Genomic DNA, 20,608 nt, shown 5'->3' on the forward strand with positions numbered 1-20,608 from the left:
GCACGGAGTCTTAACTGCTAGACCACCAGGGAAGCTCCTCACCTGGAAGCTTCAGAAACGAAGACTGTCAGACGTCAGCCTAGGTAGGTTACCTGCTGCTGCTGCTGCTAAGTCGCTTCAGTCGTGTCCGACTCTGTGCGACCCCATAGATGGCAGCCCACCAGGCTCCCCCGTCTCTGGGATTCTCCAGCCAAGAACACTGGAGTGGGTTGCCATTTCCTTCCCCAATGCATGAAAGTGAAAAGTGAAAGTGAAGTCGCTCAGTCTATCTGACTCTTAGCGACCCCATGGACTGCAGCCTACCAGGCTCCTCCGTCCATGGAATTTTTCAGGCAAGAGTACTGGAGTGGGGAGCCATTGCCTTCTCTAGGAGTGGTTACCTACCTCCTTGCTAATCTCTACAACCCTTGGGTCTTAGCTCCGCCCACCCCAGCTCCTGACCCGCCCCTTCCTCCGCCCCAGCGCCTCTTTAAACGGAGTCGTAAGTACGCATGCTCCCTCGGAACCTCCTCGTAACGTGATGACGTGAACGTTGGCGTGGTGACGTTCGGGCGACCGCGGCGCGTGTTTCAGCCCGCGCTCGGAGCGTGGGTTTAGAAGCTGAGGGAGTCTGTCAGGTGTTCCACGCGCCCACAGGGAGCGCTTTCTCTTCGCCATTCGCCGCTGAATGAGCGGTCTCCGTTCCGCCCTTTCGGGAAGCAGAGGTCCTGTGGAGACCGAACGGGGGCCCGTGAAGGGGAAGGAAGCCCGCGTGGGGCTCTGGAGCGCTGGAGTGTAGGGCTGCGGCCCGGAAGAGGGGAGGAGAGAGGGTCCCCCCCGGCAGAGCCCGCTCGCGCTGGCCTCAGGGCTGGTCCCGAGGAGGGCCTGGGGCGGCCGCGCGATGTTCAGGGCGCGGTGCCTGCTCCGAGCCCTGCGCTCCTGCTCCTCGGCTCCTTGCCCGAGGCAGAGACCTGCAGCCAGAGTGAGCGTGCGGGGCGCTCTGGGGGTCCAGAGCGCGAACGGGGAGCGCGTTAAGGTCCAGGTTAGTGTGTCGGCAGGGGGCGGGTTTGTCCTCGTTGACGGATGTGGCGCATCCGCCTCTAAGCTTGTCCTGCTCACCCACCTCTCAGCTTGTCGGTGGACAGAACGACCGGCGGGGAGAGTTAGAAAATACAGGCGAGCGTGTGTCCACATTTTTCTCCTTTCCTTGGTTACCGTTACTTTTCGGAAAACTGTTTCAGTGCCTGAAAAGTGCTGGAAGTTTGCTTTCATGGCGCAGGGTGGTGTTAATCACAGAGAAAAATGAACGAATCCCTTTTCATTTGTCCCTCATGCCGTGTGTTCACAATGACAAAGCTCCTTGAGAGCAGGAACTGTCTTGTTACTCGTCTTAGTATTCATACATGGTTGGCAGTAAACGTTTGGTCAACCAAACCATACCGTTTATTCAACTTTTAACTACCACAGGGCTTCGCATATAACTTATGTTTAGTAAATTAGGTGGAGAAGGCAATGGCAACTCACCCCAGTGTTCATACCTGGAGAAACCCATGGACAGAGGAGCCTGGTGGGCTGCAGTCCATCGCCCCGCCCCTACACACACACACACACACACCGAATTAGAACAAATGGAGTGTAGGAGTGTACATGCTTGGAGAATTCCATGGACGGAGGAGCCTGGTGGGCTGCATGCAGTCCATGGGGATGGACACACACACACACACACATGCAGTAAATTAGGAAAAGAAATGGAGTGTAGCAGTTTGAAAGAGCTCTGGTGTGAAACTGCCTAGGTTTAGATCTCTGCCACTTATTCGCTTGTTAATGATTGGTATATCGCTTATGTGCTCTAAACCTCAGTTTCCTCTTATAAGAATGGAGATAATAATAGTCCTTAGTTCATAGTCCTAAAGATTAGTTATAAAATATTTAGGACAGTAGTCCATCTCAGTAAATGTTAGCTGCTAACATTTCTCTTGTTAATAATATTTGCAGGAGCTTCACACAGAAGATTCCTGCTTAGAGGAGCAGACCAAGCAAGATGGTTTGACTTACTAGGTTGCTGTAACACTCATACAGTTATTTTTGTTGTCCTCACATATCCTTGATTTCTAGGTGTGTGACCAGTTTCCTCCTCTTTGTGTTTCTTTATTTTTCATGGGTTTCTATGATACAAATCAAAACATTTTCTTGCATTCATCTGTTAATTCAACATATATTAATGATACCTTCTGTGTGGTAGTCTAGAGAGGAGGAAGAACAGAACCTACTCCCTAGGTGAGCAGGCTTCAGTTTTAGTGCTGTACAGTCTAATTTGGGGCCTTCCCAGGTGGCTTAGTGTTAAGACAGGAGAGGAGGATTGGATCTGTGGATGGGGGAAGATCCCGTTGAGAAGGAAATGGCAGCCCACACCAGTATTCTTGCCAGGGAAATCCCATGGACAGAGGAGCCTGACTGGCTACAGTCCTTGTGGTTGCGAAAAGTCAGGCGCAACTTAGTGACTGAACAATGGCAAAAACAGTCTAATTTAGAAACATCTGAATTGAGTGGTAATGTAGTTGTAAAATACATACCAATTTTGAAGAGCAAAAAAAAAATGCAAAGTAGCTCAGTATTTTTTATATTGATTACGTGTCGATATATATTTTGGATTCAATGAAATATACTGTTTAATTTTAGTCATTTCTTTTTACTTTTCATGTGACCAGTAAAACATGTAAAATTACATATGTGGCTCACTTTGTATTATATACAGCCCTGGGCTGATGGCTAAGACAAGAAATTATAACAGTATGATAAGTATTAGCTGTATTTCTATAGAAAACTTTGGGAAGACAGAGGGAAGTTCTTAAGAGTGTGAGGCGGTCAAAGAAGACTTCTTGCATGAGGTGACATTTCAGCTGAATGCTGAAGGATGTGTTCCTGGGTAGAGAATAGGGGAATGGGGTGGAAAGAGCATTTCAGAAGAATTCATTGATTAAAAATGTGACCTTTGAACTAAGAACTGTATTTGAATTCCAGCTCTACTACTTGGTAACTTTGAGTATTTAACAAGGTTATCCTAACTTCTCGAATAGGTTTCTTCATCCCTAACATGATAATGTTTATCGTCACCCTCTCATGTATATGCAGAGTTTATCATGAGAAACGCTGGGCTGGAAGAAGCACAAGCTGGAATCAAGATTGCTGGGAGAAATATCAGTAACCTCAGATATGCAGATGACACCACCCTTATGGCAGAAAGTGAAGAGGAACTAAAGAGCCTCTTGCTGAAAGTGAAAGAGGAGAGTGAAAAAGTTGGCTTAAAGCTCAACATTCAGAAAACTAAGATCATGGCATCCAGTCCCATCACTTCATGGCAAATAGATGGGGAAACAGTGGCTGACTTTATTTTTCTGGGCTCCAAAATCCCTGTGGATGGTGATTGCAGCCCTGAAATTAAAAGACGTTTACTCCTTGGAAGGAAAGTTATGACCAACCTAGACAACATATTAAGATGCAGAGATGTTACTTTGCCAACAAAGGTCCGTCTAGTCAAGGCTATGGTTTTTCCAGTAGTCATGTATGGATGTGAGAGTTAGATTATAAAGAAAGCTGAGCACCGAAGAATTGAGGCTTCTGAACTGTGGTGTTGGAGAAGACTCTTGAGAGTCCCTTGGACTTCAAGGAGATCCAACCAGTCCATCCTAAAGGAGATCAGTCCTGGGTGTTCATTGGAGGGACTGATTGTTGAGGCTGAAACTCCAATACTTTGGCCACCTGATGCAGAGAGCTGACTCATTTGAAAAGACCCTGATGCTGGGAAAGATTGAGGGCAGGAGGAGAAGGGGACAACAGAGGATGAGAGGGTTGGATGGCATCACCGACACAATGGACATAGGTTTGGGTGGACTCCAGGAGTTGGTGATGGACAGGGAGGCCTGGCGTGCTGTGGTTCATGGGGTCACAAAGAATCGGACACCACTGAGTGACTGAACTGAACTGAACATAATATTCACTTCATTAAGTTCTTGTGAGGATTAAGTAGATAAATATTTTTAAAGAGCAAAATGGAGTATAGCAGTTTGACAGAGCTGTGGTTAAGCTGCCTGCATTTAAATCTCTCCACTTGGTAGCTTGTTAATGATGTGCATGTCGCTTATGTGCTCTTAACCTCAATTTCCTCTTATAAGAATGGAGATAATGGTATTCCTTATTTCACAGAGTGAAGTAGAACAGAAGCACATTAAACAGTGTTTCATAAATGTTAACTTTTACTAACAAGTAAAAAGCAAGACTGTGGTGCTTTGGAAATTACTGTTGATTGGCCTTGCTCCAAGTTATGAAGGGCCTTGTGCATGAGACTGAGGTAATTTACCTTTTATTTGGTCTAGCCCTGGAGAAAGATCAAGGGCTTCCTGGTAGACTTGAGTTCAAATTCAGTCTTTATCCTTTACTGGCAGTGTGACCTTATGCAAGTTATTTAGCTTCTCTGAGCCTCAATTCTTCAATTGTAAGATGTGACTCATGAAAATCCATAGAGCTGTTGTGAGGAGTAGATTGAGACAGTATATGAAGAAGGTAGTAAAATGCCTGTCACATAGTAGGTGTTCAGTATATGATAGATATTCTTCCACTGAAAAATACTTGTGGGTTATCTACTGTGTCCCTGACAACAGCCTTCAAGGCAACTACAAACGTCGTTCCTAAATCCCCAAAATATGGACATGCAAATAAGTAATAGAAGGGCTTGAATAACAGTGTCTAAAGGGTGTGCTGAGGATACAAAGAAAGCCAGGGTGAATACAGTTTTTCTAAGTAGGATCATACCACTTTCCCCAAGTTTAATAGCCAATCGTGGTTTTCCAGTGTTTAAATGGTTAATCAGACACCATCAGTTGTTTCATAATTGTTGAAAGACTGTTAGAATATTCTCAACTTCTATGCTAGTTAAATGTAAGTTGATTGTCATCAGAGAGCTGTTTTTACTGTTACTGGTCTACTTGAAGACATCTCATTTGTACTTCTGCATTCTTGTTGTGTTGTTTAGTGTCTAAGTTGTGTCTGACTCTTGTGACCCCATGGACAGTACCCACCAAGCTCCTCTGTCCATGGGATTCTCCAGGCAAGAATACTGGAGCGGATTGCCATTTCCTTCTCCAGGAGATCTTCCCCACACAGAGATCGAACCCACATCTCCTGCATTGGCAGGCGGATTCTTTACCACTGAACCACCAGGGAAGCCCTCATACATACCTATCATTTAAATTCAGAGTGTCTTTGAAAGTTTATGTTTTATTTAGTATGTGTTCTTACTAAGTTTCTTGAGAACTCTTTCGTGTGATACTTTGGGGGAAAAAACCAAAATCCCACAAAGACCTTTCTAGTCCATACGTAATCTCTCTGGGAATTTGATACAAAAGGAGAAGGGAACCAAGATATGTGACCTGTTGCGTAGGGGAGGGGTTAGGGGCAGGAAGAAAACCTGGAATATTGGGGGATTGGTTATGTGAATTAGGCTCATGAACCTAATGGTATTTGGGGCATCTATTCAAAATGATGAGCTTTATTAATGAAACAACAGTGGAATGCCAAAGCTATATTTCACTGTGATAAGGACCATATAAAATTATATATGCATGTAGATGAGCTATTATAAAAGCAATTGATTTGTTCAGGCAGGATTATGAGGATTTTTTTTGTTTTTCATTTAGTCTTCTGTGTGTATATGTAATGAAAATATAAAATGTTTGCGTTTTAAACTCAAGTTTAGAAATATTTCTCATCAGGGATGGATTCGTTCAATCCGCTCCCAGAAGGAAGTCCTGTTCCTGCACGTAAATGATGGGTCATCTTTGGAAAGCCTCCAGGTTGTAGCAGATTCAAGCTTTGACAGTAGGTGAGATTTTTGTTTTGTTTTAAGAATACTTTGGGGTTTTTTGGTTTGTTTTTTCATCTCCTCTGTTGCTCATTTCCATCATCTAGGTGTTCATATTGCCCCTCAGTGATCTTTCTAAACAGATCTGCTTTTCATAGCATTGATGCTCAAGTCCAAATGCATAGAATCAAGATTGTTTTCTTGTCTAACATTTTCATATGACAATATCCCCTACCTATCCTTTGCTTCTTTCTTAACTACATGCAGTTCTTAACCCAATTAAGGGTAAACTTCTATCATTAAATACTTTAGTGTTTTGATAGCAAGATTTGTATTAATATGAGGGCTACTTGTAAGATCTTGTTTATGTTGGTTTTTCATTACTATAGAGAACTGGCTTTTGGGAGTTCTGTGGAAGTTCAAGGGCAGTTGGTAAAAAGTCCATCCAAAAAGCAAAATGTGGAACTGAAGGCAGAAAAAATTGAAGTTGTTGGCAGTTGTGATGCCAAGGTATGTTTTATAACACTTTTACGGAGGCTGTTTTTAAAATGGCTTAGTTAAAACTAGCAGTGTTTTATGTGTAATGTTAGGAAGATGGCACTTGGATCATTTTAATCGTGACTTCCTAGATAATTGAAACAGACTATAGACTGAGGAATGTAGAAAGAGTAGCAGAAAGTACTCATATAAATGGTTGAGTCTTAGGAGTAGGAGCTAAGTGATACTACTCCGTGCATCTCTGTGGTGCCTTTCACTGTTGAAATTTGCCACTTTTACAAGCATGCCTAGTCAGCTACAATGACAAAGACATACCAGGGCAAACTGAGTTCTTAGGAATGCTCTGCCTTGAAATGACTTTTCTGTTATCTAGAACTGTATCATCCAGCGCAGTAGCCACTAGCTACCTGTGGCTATTTAATATTAAATGATTCAAAATTAAATAAAAAATTCCCTTCCTTAGTGGCATTAGCCACATTTCAAGTGCTCAGTAGTCACATGCACCTAATGGCTTCTGTCCTGCATTGCACAGATACAGAACATTTCTATTTATCACAGGAAATTCTACTGGACAGTGCTAGAGTGTGGTCATGTTTGGGTGGAACAAAGACAAATGTTACATTAAGACATGTTTACTTTTGTTTTTGGAACACTCTCTTGTTAGTGTGTGTGTTAGCTCAGTTGCATCTGATTCTTTGTGACTCCATGAACTGTAGCCCGCCAGACTCCTCTGTCCATTGGATTTTCCAGGCAAGAATACTGGAGTGGTGGTAGCTTTTTATTTATAGATTGATAAAGAGGTTATAAACTCTTGAGAATCCCTTGGACAGTAAGGAAATGAAACCAGTCAATCCCAAAGGAAATCAACCCCATATATTTATTGGAAGGACTGATGGTAAAGCTCTAATATTTTGGCCACCTGATGCAAAGAGCAAACTCATTGGAAAAGACCCTGATGCTGGGAAAGATTGAAGGCAGGAGAAGCAGAGGGCAACAGAGGATGAGATGGTTGGATGGCATCACTGACTCAATGGACATAAGTTTGAGCAAACTCTGGGAGATGGTGATGGACAGGGAAGCCTGGCTGCTGCAGTTCATGGGGTCACAAAGAGTCGGACATGACTTAACAACTGAACAGCAACAAAGAGGTCACAGGGGATAATTTCATAGATTATCAATCCATTTTCTAATTGGAGGAAATGAGGCCCAACCAGGCACAATAACTTGCATTAGGTCATGTTGTGGCACAGCTGAAGTTTATGCCCTAGCCATTTGACTCCCCTGTGGTTTATCTGTACTCATCTTCAAATATTTAATGAATAAAAAGTGAGGAAATACAGGGAAAGAGCATTATTTTAGCTCATTTTTAGTTCTTTTGGATAACGGGAAGAAATTAAAAACAAGGAAGAAAGAAAGAAAATAGGCAATTTTTAAAAATGGCTTTCTGAACAATATTCTAAGAAGTTCTAATTGACATTTAAAATTAAGAATCAGATATGAAGGTGTCTGAAAAATAGACTGTGAAAATAATTTGGAACTCAGAAGAATGAAAATGGTAACCATTACTATTTTTGCTTTTTAGAAAGGTTTCATTATTAAAAATTTGCCCTGTGTTTTACTCTTTGTAAATTGTTTTTCCTTGGTGAATATTGATGCCTTCCCGTATTCTTCCCCCTCATTTCAGTGTCATTTGTAAGTATTCACACGTTAGGGAACTCTGAGCCTGCTAGCAGTCCCCAGATTCTTGTTAATTTGATCATATTGTCACTTTCGTAGGTATGGGACCTATTTCTATACGTCACTAGTGTTTGCACAGGCCTAAAAGGAATAGATAATTCTAAAATAGGTTACCATTACTGGAGTGGGATTTCTTTGGAAGGAATGATGCTAAAGCTGAAACTCCAGTACTTTGGCCACCTCATGCACAAAGTTGACTCATTGGAAAAGACTCTGATGCTGGGAGGGATTGGGGGCAGGAGGAGAAGGGGACGACAGACAATGAGATGGCTGGATGGCATCACTGACTCGATGGACGTGAGTCTGAGTGAACTCCGGGAGTTGGTGTTGGACAGGGAGGCCTGGTGTGCTGCGATTCATGGGGTCGCAAAGAGTCGGACACGACTGAGCGACTGATCTGATCTGATCTGATTACTGGAGTGTGAAGTCAAGTGGGCCTTAAGAATCATTACTACAAGCAGAGCTAGTGGAGGTGATAGAATTCCAGCTAAGATTTTCACATCCTAAAAGATGATGTTGTTAAAGTGCTATACTCAATCTGGCAGCAAATTCGGAAAACCCAGCAGTGGGAACAGAACTGGAAAAGGTCAGTTTCATTTCAATCCCAAAGAAGGGCAATACCAAAAAATGTTCAAACTACCCCACAATTTGCACTCATTTCACATGCTAGCAAGGTACTGTTCAAAATCCTTCAAACGAGGCTTAAATAGTATGTGAACTGGGAACTTCCAGATGTACAACCTGGATTTAGAAAAAGCAGAGGAACCAGAGATCAAATTGGTAACATCTGTTGGATCATAGAAAAAGCAAGGAAATTCCAGAAAACATCTGCTTCATTGACTACACTAAAGCCTTTGACTGTGTGGATCACAACAGACTGGAGAATTCTTCAAGAGATGGGAATCCCAGACCACCTTATGTGCCTCCTGAAAGCTGTATACAGGTCAAGAAGCAACAGTTAGAATTGGCTATGGAATAACAGACTGGTTCCAAACTGGGAAAGGAATACATCAAGGCTGAATATTGTCTCCCTGCTTATTTAACCTATATGCAGAATACATCATGAGAAATACCAGGCTGGATGAATCACTTGCTGGAATCAAGACTGCTGGGAGAAATATCAATAACCTCAGATATGCAGATGACACCACCCTTATGGCAGAAAGCGAAGAACAACTAAGGAGCCTCTTGAATGAAGGTGGAAGAAGAGAGTGAAAAAGCTGGGTTAAACTCAGCTTTCAAAAAACGAAGACCATGGTATCTGGTCCCATCACTCCATGCCAAATAGATGAGGAAACAATGGAAACAGTGAGAGACTTTATTTTCTTGGGCTGCAAAATCACTACAGATGGTGACTGCAGCCATGAAATTAAAAGACGCTTGCTCCTTGGAAGGAAAGCTATGACAAACCTAGACAGTGTATTAAAAAGCAGAGATACCACTTTGCCGACAAAGGTGCAAAGAAAAACTATGGTTTTTCCAGTAGTCATGTAGGGATGTGAGAGTTGGACCATAAAGAAGACTGAGTGCTGAAGAACTGATGCTTTTGAACTATGGTGAGCGAAGACTCTTGAGAGTCCCTTGGACAGCGAGGAAATCAAACCAGTCAATCCTAAAAGAAATCAGTCCTGAATATTCATTGAAAGGACTGATGCCAAAACTCCAGTACTTTGGCCACCTGATGTGAAGAGCTGACTTATTGGAAAAGACCCTGATGCTGGGGAAGATAGAGGACAGGAGAAGAGGGTGACAGAGGATGAGATGGTTGGATGGCATCACTGACCATGGACATGATTTTGAGCAAACTCTGGGAGATAGTGAAGGACAGGGAAGCCTGGCGTGCTGCAGTCCATGGGGTTGCAAAGAGTTGGGCACGACTGAGCAACTGAACAACAGGAGCTCTTTTACTTCACTTCTCTGTTAGCTTTCTTATTGAAACTTTGGTTTTGGTCATACAGTTTTTAGGAAAGCTCTTCTAGGTAGTGTCAAAATTTCCTTTACAATTTTTATGAATATATACTCCCCTAGATGACAGCTGTTGACCATCCCCCATGTTCTGAAACAGTAGCACATGTTGAGAAATGGTGATAAGTAGTGCTAATAGATTATGAGTGTTTGTGGACTTTCAAGATACTATGATGATTTTAGAATTGAACACCAGCTGTGTGTATACTGCTGTAGAAAATGTAATCTTTAATATCTACAATATTCTAAACTGTGTGCCCAACAGTGGAGTGTTTTGCATTTGCTCAGTTGTGGCCAACTCTTCACGACCCCGTGGACTGTAGCCCTCCAGCCTCCTTTGTCTGTGGAATTTTCCAGGCTAGAATACTCGAGTGGGTTGCCATTTCCTTCTCCTGGAGTGTTTTGCATGATTATATCCTAATCTCTGTTTGTAAATAGTGGTTGATAGCTAATGGGTAGAAATTTGGTAAGTAACATATTAGCCTGTCTGATAATAAGTAATTTTGCCCAAAACCCCAAAGCTAGTACGAAGTTGAGCTGGATTCAAACCCATATCTCTGATTTCACTCACTGTTGTACTAATGTGTTAGAATTCATATGGACCATATTCAATTATGTTAAGAAAATGAGAAGGAAAGCATCTTAGTTTTATACTAAAACACTGCTATTTAACAAATGCCCTGTAAACTGATTTTATAAAGCAGTATCTTTGTTAGCTTCTCACTTGTTTTTCTTGTTGTTTCAGGCTTTCCCTTTTAAATATAAAGAGAGGCATCCTCTAGAATATCTGAGACAATATCCTCACCTCAGGTGTAGGACTAATGTTCTGGGTTCTGTACTGAGGGTTCGCAGTGAAGCCACAGCTGCTATCCATTCTTTCTTTAAGGTAAGGAGCTTTGCTTCTCAGTGTTCATTCTGGTGAAGAAGTTGAATAATTGTAACACTGGAGTAGTATCCTGAAAAGTCTTCTGGTTGTTTATTCCAGGCATGCTTTATTATGTGATGCTTTTTTCTTTGACTGATACTAAATTTTCTATTTATCACTAACTTTGAGCAATTTGATTAACGTGTGCCTTGGCATAGCTTTTTAATGCTTCTTGTGTCTGGAGTTCATTGAATTTCTTATCTATGTATTTCAGTTTTCACTAGGTTTTCAGTCATTTTTCATCAAATATTTTTTATGTTACCTCTCTCCTTTGGGGAACTTCAGTTACCCGCATATATTTGGCCACTTGATGATATTCCCATAGCTCACTCATGTTCTTTTTTTTTTTAAATCTTCTTTTCCCCCAGTGTGTTTCTTTTGCTGTGTCTTTTTTGCTTTCTGATCTTTTCTTCTGCAATGCCTGTTTTGTTGTTGTTCATATTCAGTGCATTTTTCACCCCATACATTATAGGTTTCGTAAGTGGTTGATTTGGGCCTTTTTTTTTTTTTTTTCAGATCATTAATTTAATTTTATTTTTTTTAATTTATTTTTTAATTGAAGGATAATTGCTTTACAGAATATTGTTGTTTTCTCATGTTGTTTCAAACCTCAACATGAATAAGCCATAGGTATACATATATCCCCTCCTTTTTGAACCTCCCTCCCCATCCCACCCCTCTAGGTTGATACAGAGACCTGTTTGAATTTCCTGAGCCATATAGCAAATTCCCGTTGGCTCTCCATTTTACATATGGTAATGTAAGTTTACATGTTACTCTTTCCACACATCTCACCCTCTCCTCCCCTCTCCCCATGTCTCCATAAGTCTATTTTCTATGTCCGTTTCTCCATTGCTGCCCTGTAAATAAATTCTTCCATAACATGTTTCTAGATTCCTTATATATGTGTTAGAATATGATATTTATCTTTCTCTTTCAGACTGACTTCGTTCTGTGTAATAGGCTCTAGGTTCATCCACCTCATTAGAACTGATTCACTTTTTTTGGCTGAGTAATATTCCATTGTGTATATGTACCACAACTTCTTTATCTATTCATCTGTCAATGGACATCTAGGTTGCTTCCATATTCTAGCTATTGTAAATAGTGCTACAATGAACAATGGGATACATGTATCTTTTTCAGTTTTGGTTTCCTCCAGGTATATGCCTAGGAGTGGGATTGCTGGGTCATATGGTGGTTTTTTCCTAGTTTTTAAGGAATCTCAATACCATCTTCCATAATGGCTGTATCAGTTTACATTGCCACCAACAGTGCAAGAGCGTTCCCTTTCCTCCATACGCTTTCCAGCATTTATTGTCTGTAGACTTTTTGATAATGGCCACTCTGACTGGTAGAGATGATATCTGATTGTGGTTTTGATTTGCATTTCTCTGATAATGAGCGATGTTGAGCATCTTTTCATGTGTTTGTTAGCCATCTGTATGTCTTCTTTGGAGAAATCGGGGCCTTTTTTTTTTAGGTCTTCCATATCTCTACTAACTTTTTTGAACATATTCAGAAGTTTTAGTTGAAACTATGTATAGTTTTCATAGCTGTTTCGTTACCATTTTTATGTACTAACATGTCAGTCAGTTATGAGTCAGTTTTAATTGATTAGTCTCTTCATTAGAGATTATGTTTTCCTGCTTCTTCTTATACCTGCTAATCTTTGATTAGTTGCCAGACCTTGTGAATTTTATCTTGCTGGGTGCTGGATATTTATAAAGCTTTTTATGTTTTGTTCTGGTATGTAGTTAAGTTACTGGCAGGATCTTGCTTTTATGATTTGTATGCTCCCTGGTAGTCTAGTGGTTAGGATTCGGCACTCTCACTGCTGCAGCCCAGGGTCAATTCCCAGTCAGGGAAACCTTTTTTCTGGGCTTCCCTGGTGGCTCAGATGGTAGAGAATCTGCCTGCAATGCAGGAGACCCAGGTTTCACTCCTGGGTCAGGAGGATCCCCTGGAGAAGAAATGGCAACCCACTCCAGTATTTTTACCTGGAGAATTCCATGGACGGTGGAGCCTGGCCGGCTGCAGTCCATGGAGTCACAGAGTTGGACACGACTGAGTGACTTGACACTTTGACTTTCGGGTAAATCCGAAGCAGTGCTCAGTCTAGGTCTGTTATTCCCCACTACTGAGGCAAAGCCTTCCTGAGATCTTCTAACCTGGCTGTGGGAATTGGCACTGTTTCCTCTAATCATTTTGGATGGTTCTTTCCCTGGCCTTGGATGGTCTCTTCACATGCCTGAGCTGATCATTCCTCCACTTGATCAATACTGATCCATACTCCAGGGTGACTCTCTGTGCTTCTCTGGAGTTGTTGCATACCTCTCTGCTCTCTGGAACTCAGTCCTGTCGATTCCTGCCATTTTGGCCTCAGACTCTCAGCTCTGTCTCTTCAACTCAGGGAATCTGCTGAGCTCTGCTTTATTTATTCCTGCTTCCTGTTGTCATCTGGGAAATCTTAAAGCAATAAGCTGGGCTGCTGGTGGGGTTCATTATGTTTATTTCCTGTCTCTCAGGGTTCACTCTCCTTTATTGTCTGATATCCAGTGTCTTGAAAACTGTCGTTCCATGTGGTTTGCTCGTGGATTCTTTTGTTTTGTCTTTTGATTGTTTCAGACAGGAGGGTAAATCTAGTTCCTGTTTCTCCATCTTGGTCACAGAGATTATATATACAGTAAGCGCTAATTTTAAAGGATTATTGATGATCAAGTAGGTTGATCTAATGACTAAAGACATTTGTCTCATTTAGCTTTGCTTTTCAGCCATTTATCCCCAACCCAAGAAAGCCACAGTGGAATGTAGTTGGTCAGTTGGTGAGACCCTCCTCCCATGTGGTAGGTGGAAGGGCTCCAAAGGCAAGAGGGAGCCAACAGACAGAATTCAGTATCATTCCATGTGGTTTGGAACTCTTCCTAAGCCACTTCTCCAGATCCAGCTCTTTTGGGAAGATTGTCTGACAGCACACCCTTCCCTTGGACAGCATCCAACTTCATGCAGGTGCAGCCCTGCCATAGAACACAAGAAAATTCTCGCTCTTTGCAGAGCTCCTTAAGAGATAATTTCTGGTGTGACAGCTAAAGAACAGCATGGCTTTAAAGCATAAGAATAAACAAAGGAAAATAAATCACATTATACAATGTCATCCCATTATGGTTTAAAGGGGTGCATTTTCATATGCTGTCATAAGCTTTCTCACACAGCTTCCATGTGGCTTTTCAGTAGTGCTTGAACTATACAAACAGAAAATTTGTTCAGATGTAAAAGTATTTTCCCCCATTTGTCTTCAGCTATTAGTCAGTGGACTTGCTTCAATTCTGAAAGTTTTATGGATTTCTGGCCACTAGGTGGTGGTATTGGCAGGCCATTAACAAGTGGGCTTTTCCTAATTCATGCATTTCACTTTTTTTTTTTAACACAGTTGTTTATTATCTGAAGTTTTTACAGATAAACGATTTTTACATGAGAGAATAAACTAGAAAACTCTGAAATCAAAGAATCAGCAAAGTAAAGTTTAAAAAACATTTTGTGCTGTGCTTAGTCGCTCAGTTGTGTCTGATCTTTGTGACCCCATGGACTGTAGGTTGCTGGGCTCCTCTGTCCATGGGATTCTCGAGGCAAGAATACTGGAGTGGGTTGCCATGCCCTCCTCCAGGGAATCTTCCCAACCCAGGGATCTTTTAGGTGGTTAAAAATAATGAATTTTTGCAGTGTTGGACATGTTTGTAAAGATAGGCACTTTTGAATCTTAAAATTCACTTTTTAATTGTAAGGCCCTAGAAAACATAATCCTGATATTCCCCTTTTAAGATGCTTCCCACTTGTGTATGAGTGTTATACGACATACTAAATTAGAGTTATATATTATTCTGTATTGGGTGCTGTTTCTGTGTTTGTTACTTGAGGCTCCTGAAAAGATGTTAATATGTGTTTGCCCTTTCTTGGTGAGTTGAGTTTCTTCCTCTGAGTATCAGATTGTTTCCTTCTCAGCATGGCAGTGCCTTCAAAGCCTGTCACAGTGGGGAGCGTTCTTTGACCCTGGGTTAAATGACCCTAGACTGCTGTGTTTTTGAGTTCCTGTGACTGCTTGTTATGGGGAGTGTTTTTGGGTTTCGTTTTGTTGGTTGGTCTCCTCCTGCTGTCACTGTTTGTCCCCAGTGGTGCGCCTGCGGCCAGCAATTGCTATCCTGTTTCTTTTCTGTTGAGTCTGATTAAATAATGATACTTGTTTTGTGTGTGTTAAAAACAGTCCATGAGTCTTTGGGTAATACATATGGGCCTTAGTACACGAATTTTTAACTTTCAAGTACTCATTGTTTATCATATCTGGTTGTAGAAATATGTATCTGTCCAAATACTTAGATATTTAGAGGTGGTGGGTGAGATCTGAATAATTGGGCCACTATTTTTGCCCCCTTCTCTGGCATTTGTATCTCTCGTTAGGAACCCCTTTGCTATGGGATGGGATAAGTACTTGACACCGGAACCCCGTTGGAGGCAGCCACTGATGGTACTCTTGCTATTTTCCTGCTTCGCTGTTCACTTTCTCATTTTTGGACTTTGTTCTCACCTTTGTTATTCCTTTGTACCTTCTTCTTTATAACTTTTGGTGGTAATGTTATAGTCTTAGATATGATAGGCCTTGCTAGCACTGTTTAGACTTAAAAAGCTGGTGACGCCTTTTGGGAGGTTTAGCATTATTTGAGTAATTTTTATTTTTTAAAATCCCATCCAGTTATTTCCATAAGATTTACAGCATTGTTTCTCGTAGCAGTTGACCAGTTCTAACTCTGGCAATTACATTCAGCCGTTAAATTTTCTCCTCCCTTTCCCCTCCCTCTCGCCACCCTCATTTCCTTTGGATTTTTCACTTCCTTTCTTTGTTTACTGCACTCATGCTCATAGTTGCCTGCATTCATGTGGAATAAATGATTCATGTCCATAATTCTTGGCTCCTGGGAGGTAAAAGTTTAATGCAGTCATGTTATTGATTCTGTTTCATTTGTTCTCTATAACGTGCTCTCTGCAGCACTTCTCCGAATGTTGTTCGCAGATTAAGTACATATTTGAATACTTCCTAAGACTCCTAATTTATAGCTTGAAAATGTAATCATTCTACCTCATAAGGCAAGTACTTGGCTGGATGCTTTGTATCCTAGCCAGAATACTTGAATTCAGTCTTATTAGGAAGGAAGGGGCAAATATGGGAGGCCCTTGGTAGTGCACTGACATATTTTACATTTCACCCATGACCGGTAGAATGTAGCAGAGATTAGATGTGTATATGAGTTTCCCTGGTGGCTCGGCTATAAAGAATCTTTGTGCAGTGCAGGAGACTCCGGTTCGATCCCTGCGTCAGGAAGATCCCCTGGAGGAGGGCGTGGTACCCCACTACAGTATTCTTGCTGGGAAAATTCCATGGACAGAGGAGCCTGGAGGGCTGCAGTCTAAGGGATCGCAAAGAGTTGGACAGGACTGAAGTGACTGAGCACACAGACAGATGTATATATATGAATTTATTGTATTGATTTCAAGAGCAAAATGTGTCTATTAAACACATGTTCTTCTGCCTTTGCAACATAAATTCACTATAGCTGCCCCCACCCCTACCTTGCAACATTTATGCTGATTGTAACCTTTTACCTACATCCATAGTCAAAATGAAAGTATACCTTTGAAGTTGCTGGGTTATCTCAATTTTACTAGTAACAGCTTTTGTGGTTCACTAATGGAGATAGTCTCAGACTTCAGAGTGGGAGAATCGCAGTTGGGTGCCTTAGGGTTTGCTGCTCAGAGTCTTCCTTGAGGCGGAGGAAGCACACTGCCTGCGCCACGTGCAGTGCGCTGTGCTAGCAGTTTAGTGGCAGACTTCCTAAATAATATTTCTGCCTGTTTTGCTCTTTGTTTCTTCAGTCCCTGGTTGCCAAATTTTTCTCCTTTTTAGAGTTGTTACAATTTCTTATCCCAAAATAATTGAACTTAATATTGATCACTTTGTATTCCCTTAGTAATGTGGGCAACATCATGGTGCATTAGCCTGAGTGAGTGAGTGTGTGTTAAATCACTACCAGTATGTTGGAGATGCGAGAAGAAATGGCACCAGAGAGCCTGAGCACCCAGGTTCCAGTTGCAGCTCCAACACTGACGAGTTGTGTGACTTTGGCCTCTCATTAAATTTCTCTGGGCCTCAGTTTCCTTATCTTGGAAGTGAGGAGGTTGGACTAGATATTGTCTAAGTTAGTTCGGATTTATTAATAATATTTTTTGTGCATAATAAACACTCCATTTGATATTTCAGTAGTTTTATTTGAGTGATTGAAAAATTTGATGTGACATTCTCTTAGTGCTATTTTAATCATATAAAAAGGTGTATATTCTTGGAACTGTTTCACAGACAGATGTACTGAGACAAGTGGTTTCTCTTTTTCTTCCAGGACAGTGGCTTTGTGCATATTCATACTCCAGTAATCACATCCAATGACTGTGAGGGGGCTGGAGAACTTTTTCAAGTTGAAGTAAGTTGTGCATCCCATCTTGGAGGTTATATTGCTTGCTAATATTTTTCACTTGACAGTTGATTTAAATTTAATGAGAGTTATATGGATAGACCATGACCGGAACCTGAAGTTTTATTGATAATAATTCTTAAAAAAACATATATAGGAAATTCATACTTCTTTAATTTTCTGTGCAACAAGCTATATTACTTACATTGTGACTTAAAGAAGTTAATTTTTATTTTTTAATGGAAGGATAATTGCTTTACAGAACTTTGTTGTTTCCTATCAAACCTCAGTGTAAATCACCCATAGGTATACATATTTCCACTCCCTCTTGAACGTCCCTCCCATTTCTTTTCCCATCCCACCCCTCTAGGTTGATATAGAGCGCATTTGAGTTCCCTAAGACATACAGCAAATTCCCATTGACTATGTTTTACATACAGTAATGTAAGTTTCCATGTGACTCTCACCATACATCTCACCGTCTCCTCCCCTCTCCCTGTGTCCGTAAGTCTGTTCTTTATATCTGTTTCTTCATTGCTGCCCTCCAAATAAATTCTTTGGTACCATCTTTCTAGATTCCATATTTATGCATGCATTCATGTACGATATTTATCTTTCTCTTTCTGACTTACTTCACCCTGTATAATTGCTCTAGGTTCATCCACCTCCTTAGAACTGATTGACTTTTTTTGGCTGAGTAATATTCCATTGTATATATGTACCACAACATTATCCATTCGTCTGTCGATGGACATCTAGGTTGCTTCCATGATCTAGCTATTATAAATAGCGCTGCAATGAATAATGGGATATATGTGTCTTTTTCTCTTTTGGTTTTCTCAGGGTATATGCTTAGGAGTGGGATTGCTCACTTATATGGTGGTTTTATTCCTAGTTTTTAAGGAATCTCAATACTGTCTTCCATGGTGGCTGTATCAATTTGCATTCCCACTAACAGTGCAAGAGCATTCCCTTTTCTCCACACCCTCTCCAGTATTTATTGTTTGTAGACTTTTGGGTGATGGCCATTCTGACCAGTGTGAAGTGGTACCTTCATTGTAGTTTTGATTTGCATTCTTCTAATAATGAGTGATAGAGTACCTGATGAACTATGGACTGAGGTTCCTGACATTGTACAGGAGACAGGGATCAAGATCATCCCCATGGAAAAGAAATGCAAAAAAGCAAAATGGCTGTCTGGTGAGGCCTTAAAATAGCTGTGAAAAGAAGAGAAGCGAAAAGCCAAGGAGAAAAGGAACGATATAAGCATCTGAAACAGAGTTCTAAAGAATAGCAAGAAGAGATAAGAAAGCCTTCCTCAGCGATCAATGCAAAGAAATAGAGGAAAACAACAGAATGGGAAAGACTAGAGATCTCTTCAAGAAAATTAGAGATACCAAGGGAACATTCCATGCAAAGATGGGCTCGATAAAGGACAGAAATGGTATGGACCTAACAGAAGCAAAAGATATTAAGAAGAGGTGGCAAGAATACACAGAAGAACTGTACAAAAGAGAGCTTCACGGCCAAGATAATCACGATGGTGTGATCACTCACCTAGAGCCAGACATCCTGGAATGTGAATTCAAGTGGGCCTTAGAAAGCATCACTACGAACAAAGCTAGTGGAGGTGACAGAATTCCAGTTGAGCTATTTCAAATCCTGGGAGATGATGCTGTGAAAGTGCTGCCCTCAATATGCCAGCAAATTTGGAAAACTCAGCAGTGGCCATAGGACTGGAAAAGGTCAGTTTTCATTCCAATCCCAAAAAAAGGCAATGCCAAAGAATGCTCAAACTACCGCACAATTGCACTCATCTCACACACTAGTAAAGTAATGCTCAAAATTCTCCAAGCCAGGCTTTAGCAATATATGAACCATGAACTTCCTGATGTTCAAGCTGGTTTTAGAAAAGACAGAGGAACCAGAGATCAAATTGTCAACATCTGCTGGATCATGGAAAAAGCAAGAGAGTTCCAGAAAAACATCTATTTCTGCTTTATTAACTATGCCGAAGCCTTTGACTGTGTGGATCACAATAAACTGTGAAAAATTCTTCAAGAGATGGGAATACCAGACCACCTGACCTGCCTCTTGAGAAATCTATACGCAGGTCAGGAAGCAACAGTTAGAACTGGACATGGAACAACAGACTGGTTCCAAAGAGGAAAAGGAGTACGTCAGGGCTGCATATTGTCACCCTGCTTATTTAATTTATATGCAGATTACATCATGAGAAACGCTGAGCTGGAAGAAGCACAAGCTGGAATCAAGATTGCTGGGAGAAATATCAATAACCTCAGATATGCAGATGACACCACCCTTATGGCAGAAAGTGAAGAGGAACTAAAGAGCCTTTTGATGAAAGTGAAAGAGGAGAGTGAAAAAGTTGGCTTAAAGCTCAACATTCAGAAAACGAAGATCATGGCATCTGGTCCCATCACTTCATGGCAAATAGATGGGGAAACAGTGTCAGACTTTATTTTTTGGGGCTCCAGAATCACTGCAGATGGTGACTGCAGCCCTGAAATTAAAAGACGTTTACTCCTTGGAAGGAAAGTTATGACCAACCTAGATAGCATATTAAAAAGGAGAGACATTACTTGCCAACAAAGGTCCGTCTAGTCAAGGCTATGGTTTTTCCAGTGGTCATGTATGGATGTGAGAGTTGGACTGTGAAGAAGGCTGAGCGCCGAAGAATTGAAGCTTTTGAACTGTGGTGTTGGAGAAGACTCTTGAGAGTCCCTTGGACTGCAAGGAGATCCAACCAGTCCATTCTACAGGAGATCAGCCCTGGGTGTTCTTTGGAAGGAGTGATGCTGAAGCTGAAACTCCAGTACTTTGGCCACCTGAAGCGAAGAGTTGACTCATTGGAAAAGACTCTGATGCTGGGAGGGATTGGGGGCAGGAAGAGAAGGGGACGACAGAGAATGAGATGGCTGGATGGTATCACTGACTTGATGGACGTTGAGTTTGAGTGAACTCCGGGAGTTGGTGATGGAGAGGGAGGCCTGGTGTGCTGCAATTCCTGGGGTTGCAAAGAGTTGGACATGACTGAGCGACTGAACTGAATAATGAGTGATGTTGAGCATCATTTCATGTGTGTGTTAGCCATGTGTATGTCTTTGGAGA

General features: G+C 41.4%; 1 protein-coding gene across 4 annotated transcripts in view; it reads left to right on the plus strand.

Annotated features, from left to right (window-relative positions):
• The first annotated feature begins 595 nt into the window (after positions 1-595).
• Positions 596-20,608, plus strand: part of NARS2 (asparaginyl-tRNA synthetase 2, mitochondrial) — a 137,413-nt gene continuing 117,400 nt past the window's right edge. Inside the window, exons 1-5 of one of the 4 annotated variants that reach the window (NM_001098867.2) lie at positions 596-1,021; positions 5,748-5,857; positions 6,226-6,346; positions 10,782-10,922; positions 17,405-17,485. In NM_001098867.2, the coding sequence (NP_001092337.1) occupies positions 881-1,021; positions 5,748-5,857; positions 6,226-6,346; positions 10,782-10,922; positions 17,405-17,485 (594 nt within the window). In that variant the 5' untranslated portion in view covers positions 596-880. Of the gene's footprint in view, positions 1,022-2,126; positions 3,504-5,747; positions 5,858-6,225; positions 6,347-10,781; positions 10,923-17,404; positions 17,486-20,608 lie in introns of those variants that run through there. The other 3 variants (XR_009493305.1, XM_059882782.1, XM_059882783.1) reach the window with 3 other exon arrangements.

Source organism: Bos taurus, chromosome 29 (assembly GCF_002263795.3).
Source record: "Bos taurus isolate L1 Dominette 01449 registration number 42190680 breed Hereford chromosome 29, ARS-UCD2.0, whole genome shotgun sequence".
NCBI lineage: Eukaryota > Metazoa > Chordata > Mammalia > Artiodactyla > Bovidae > Bos > Bos taurus.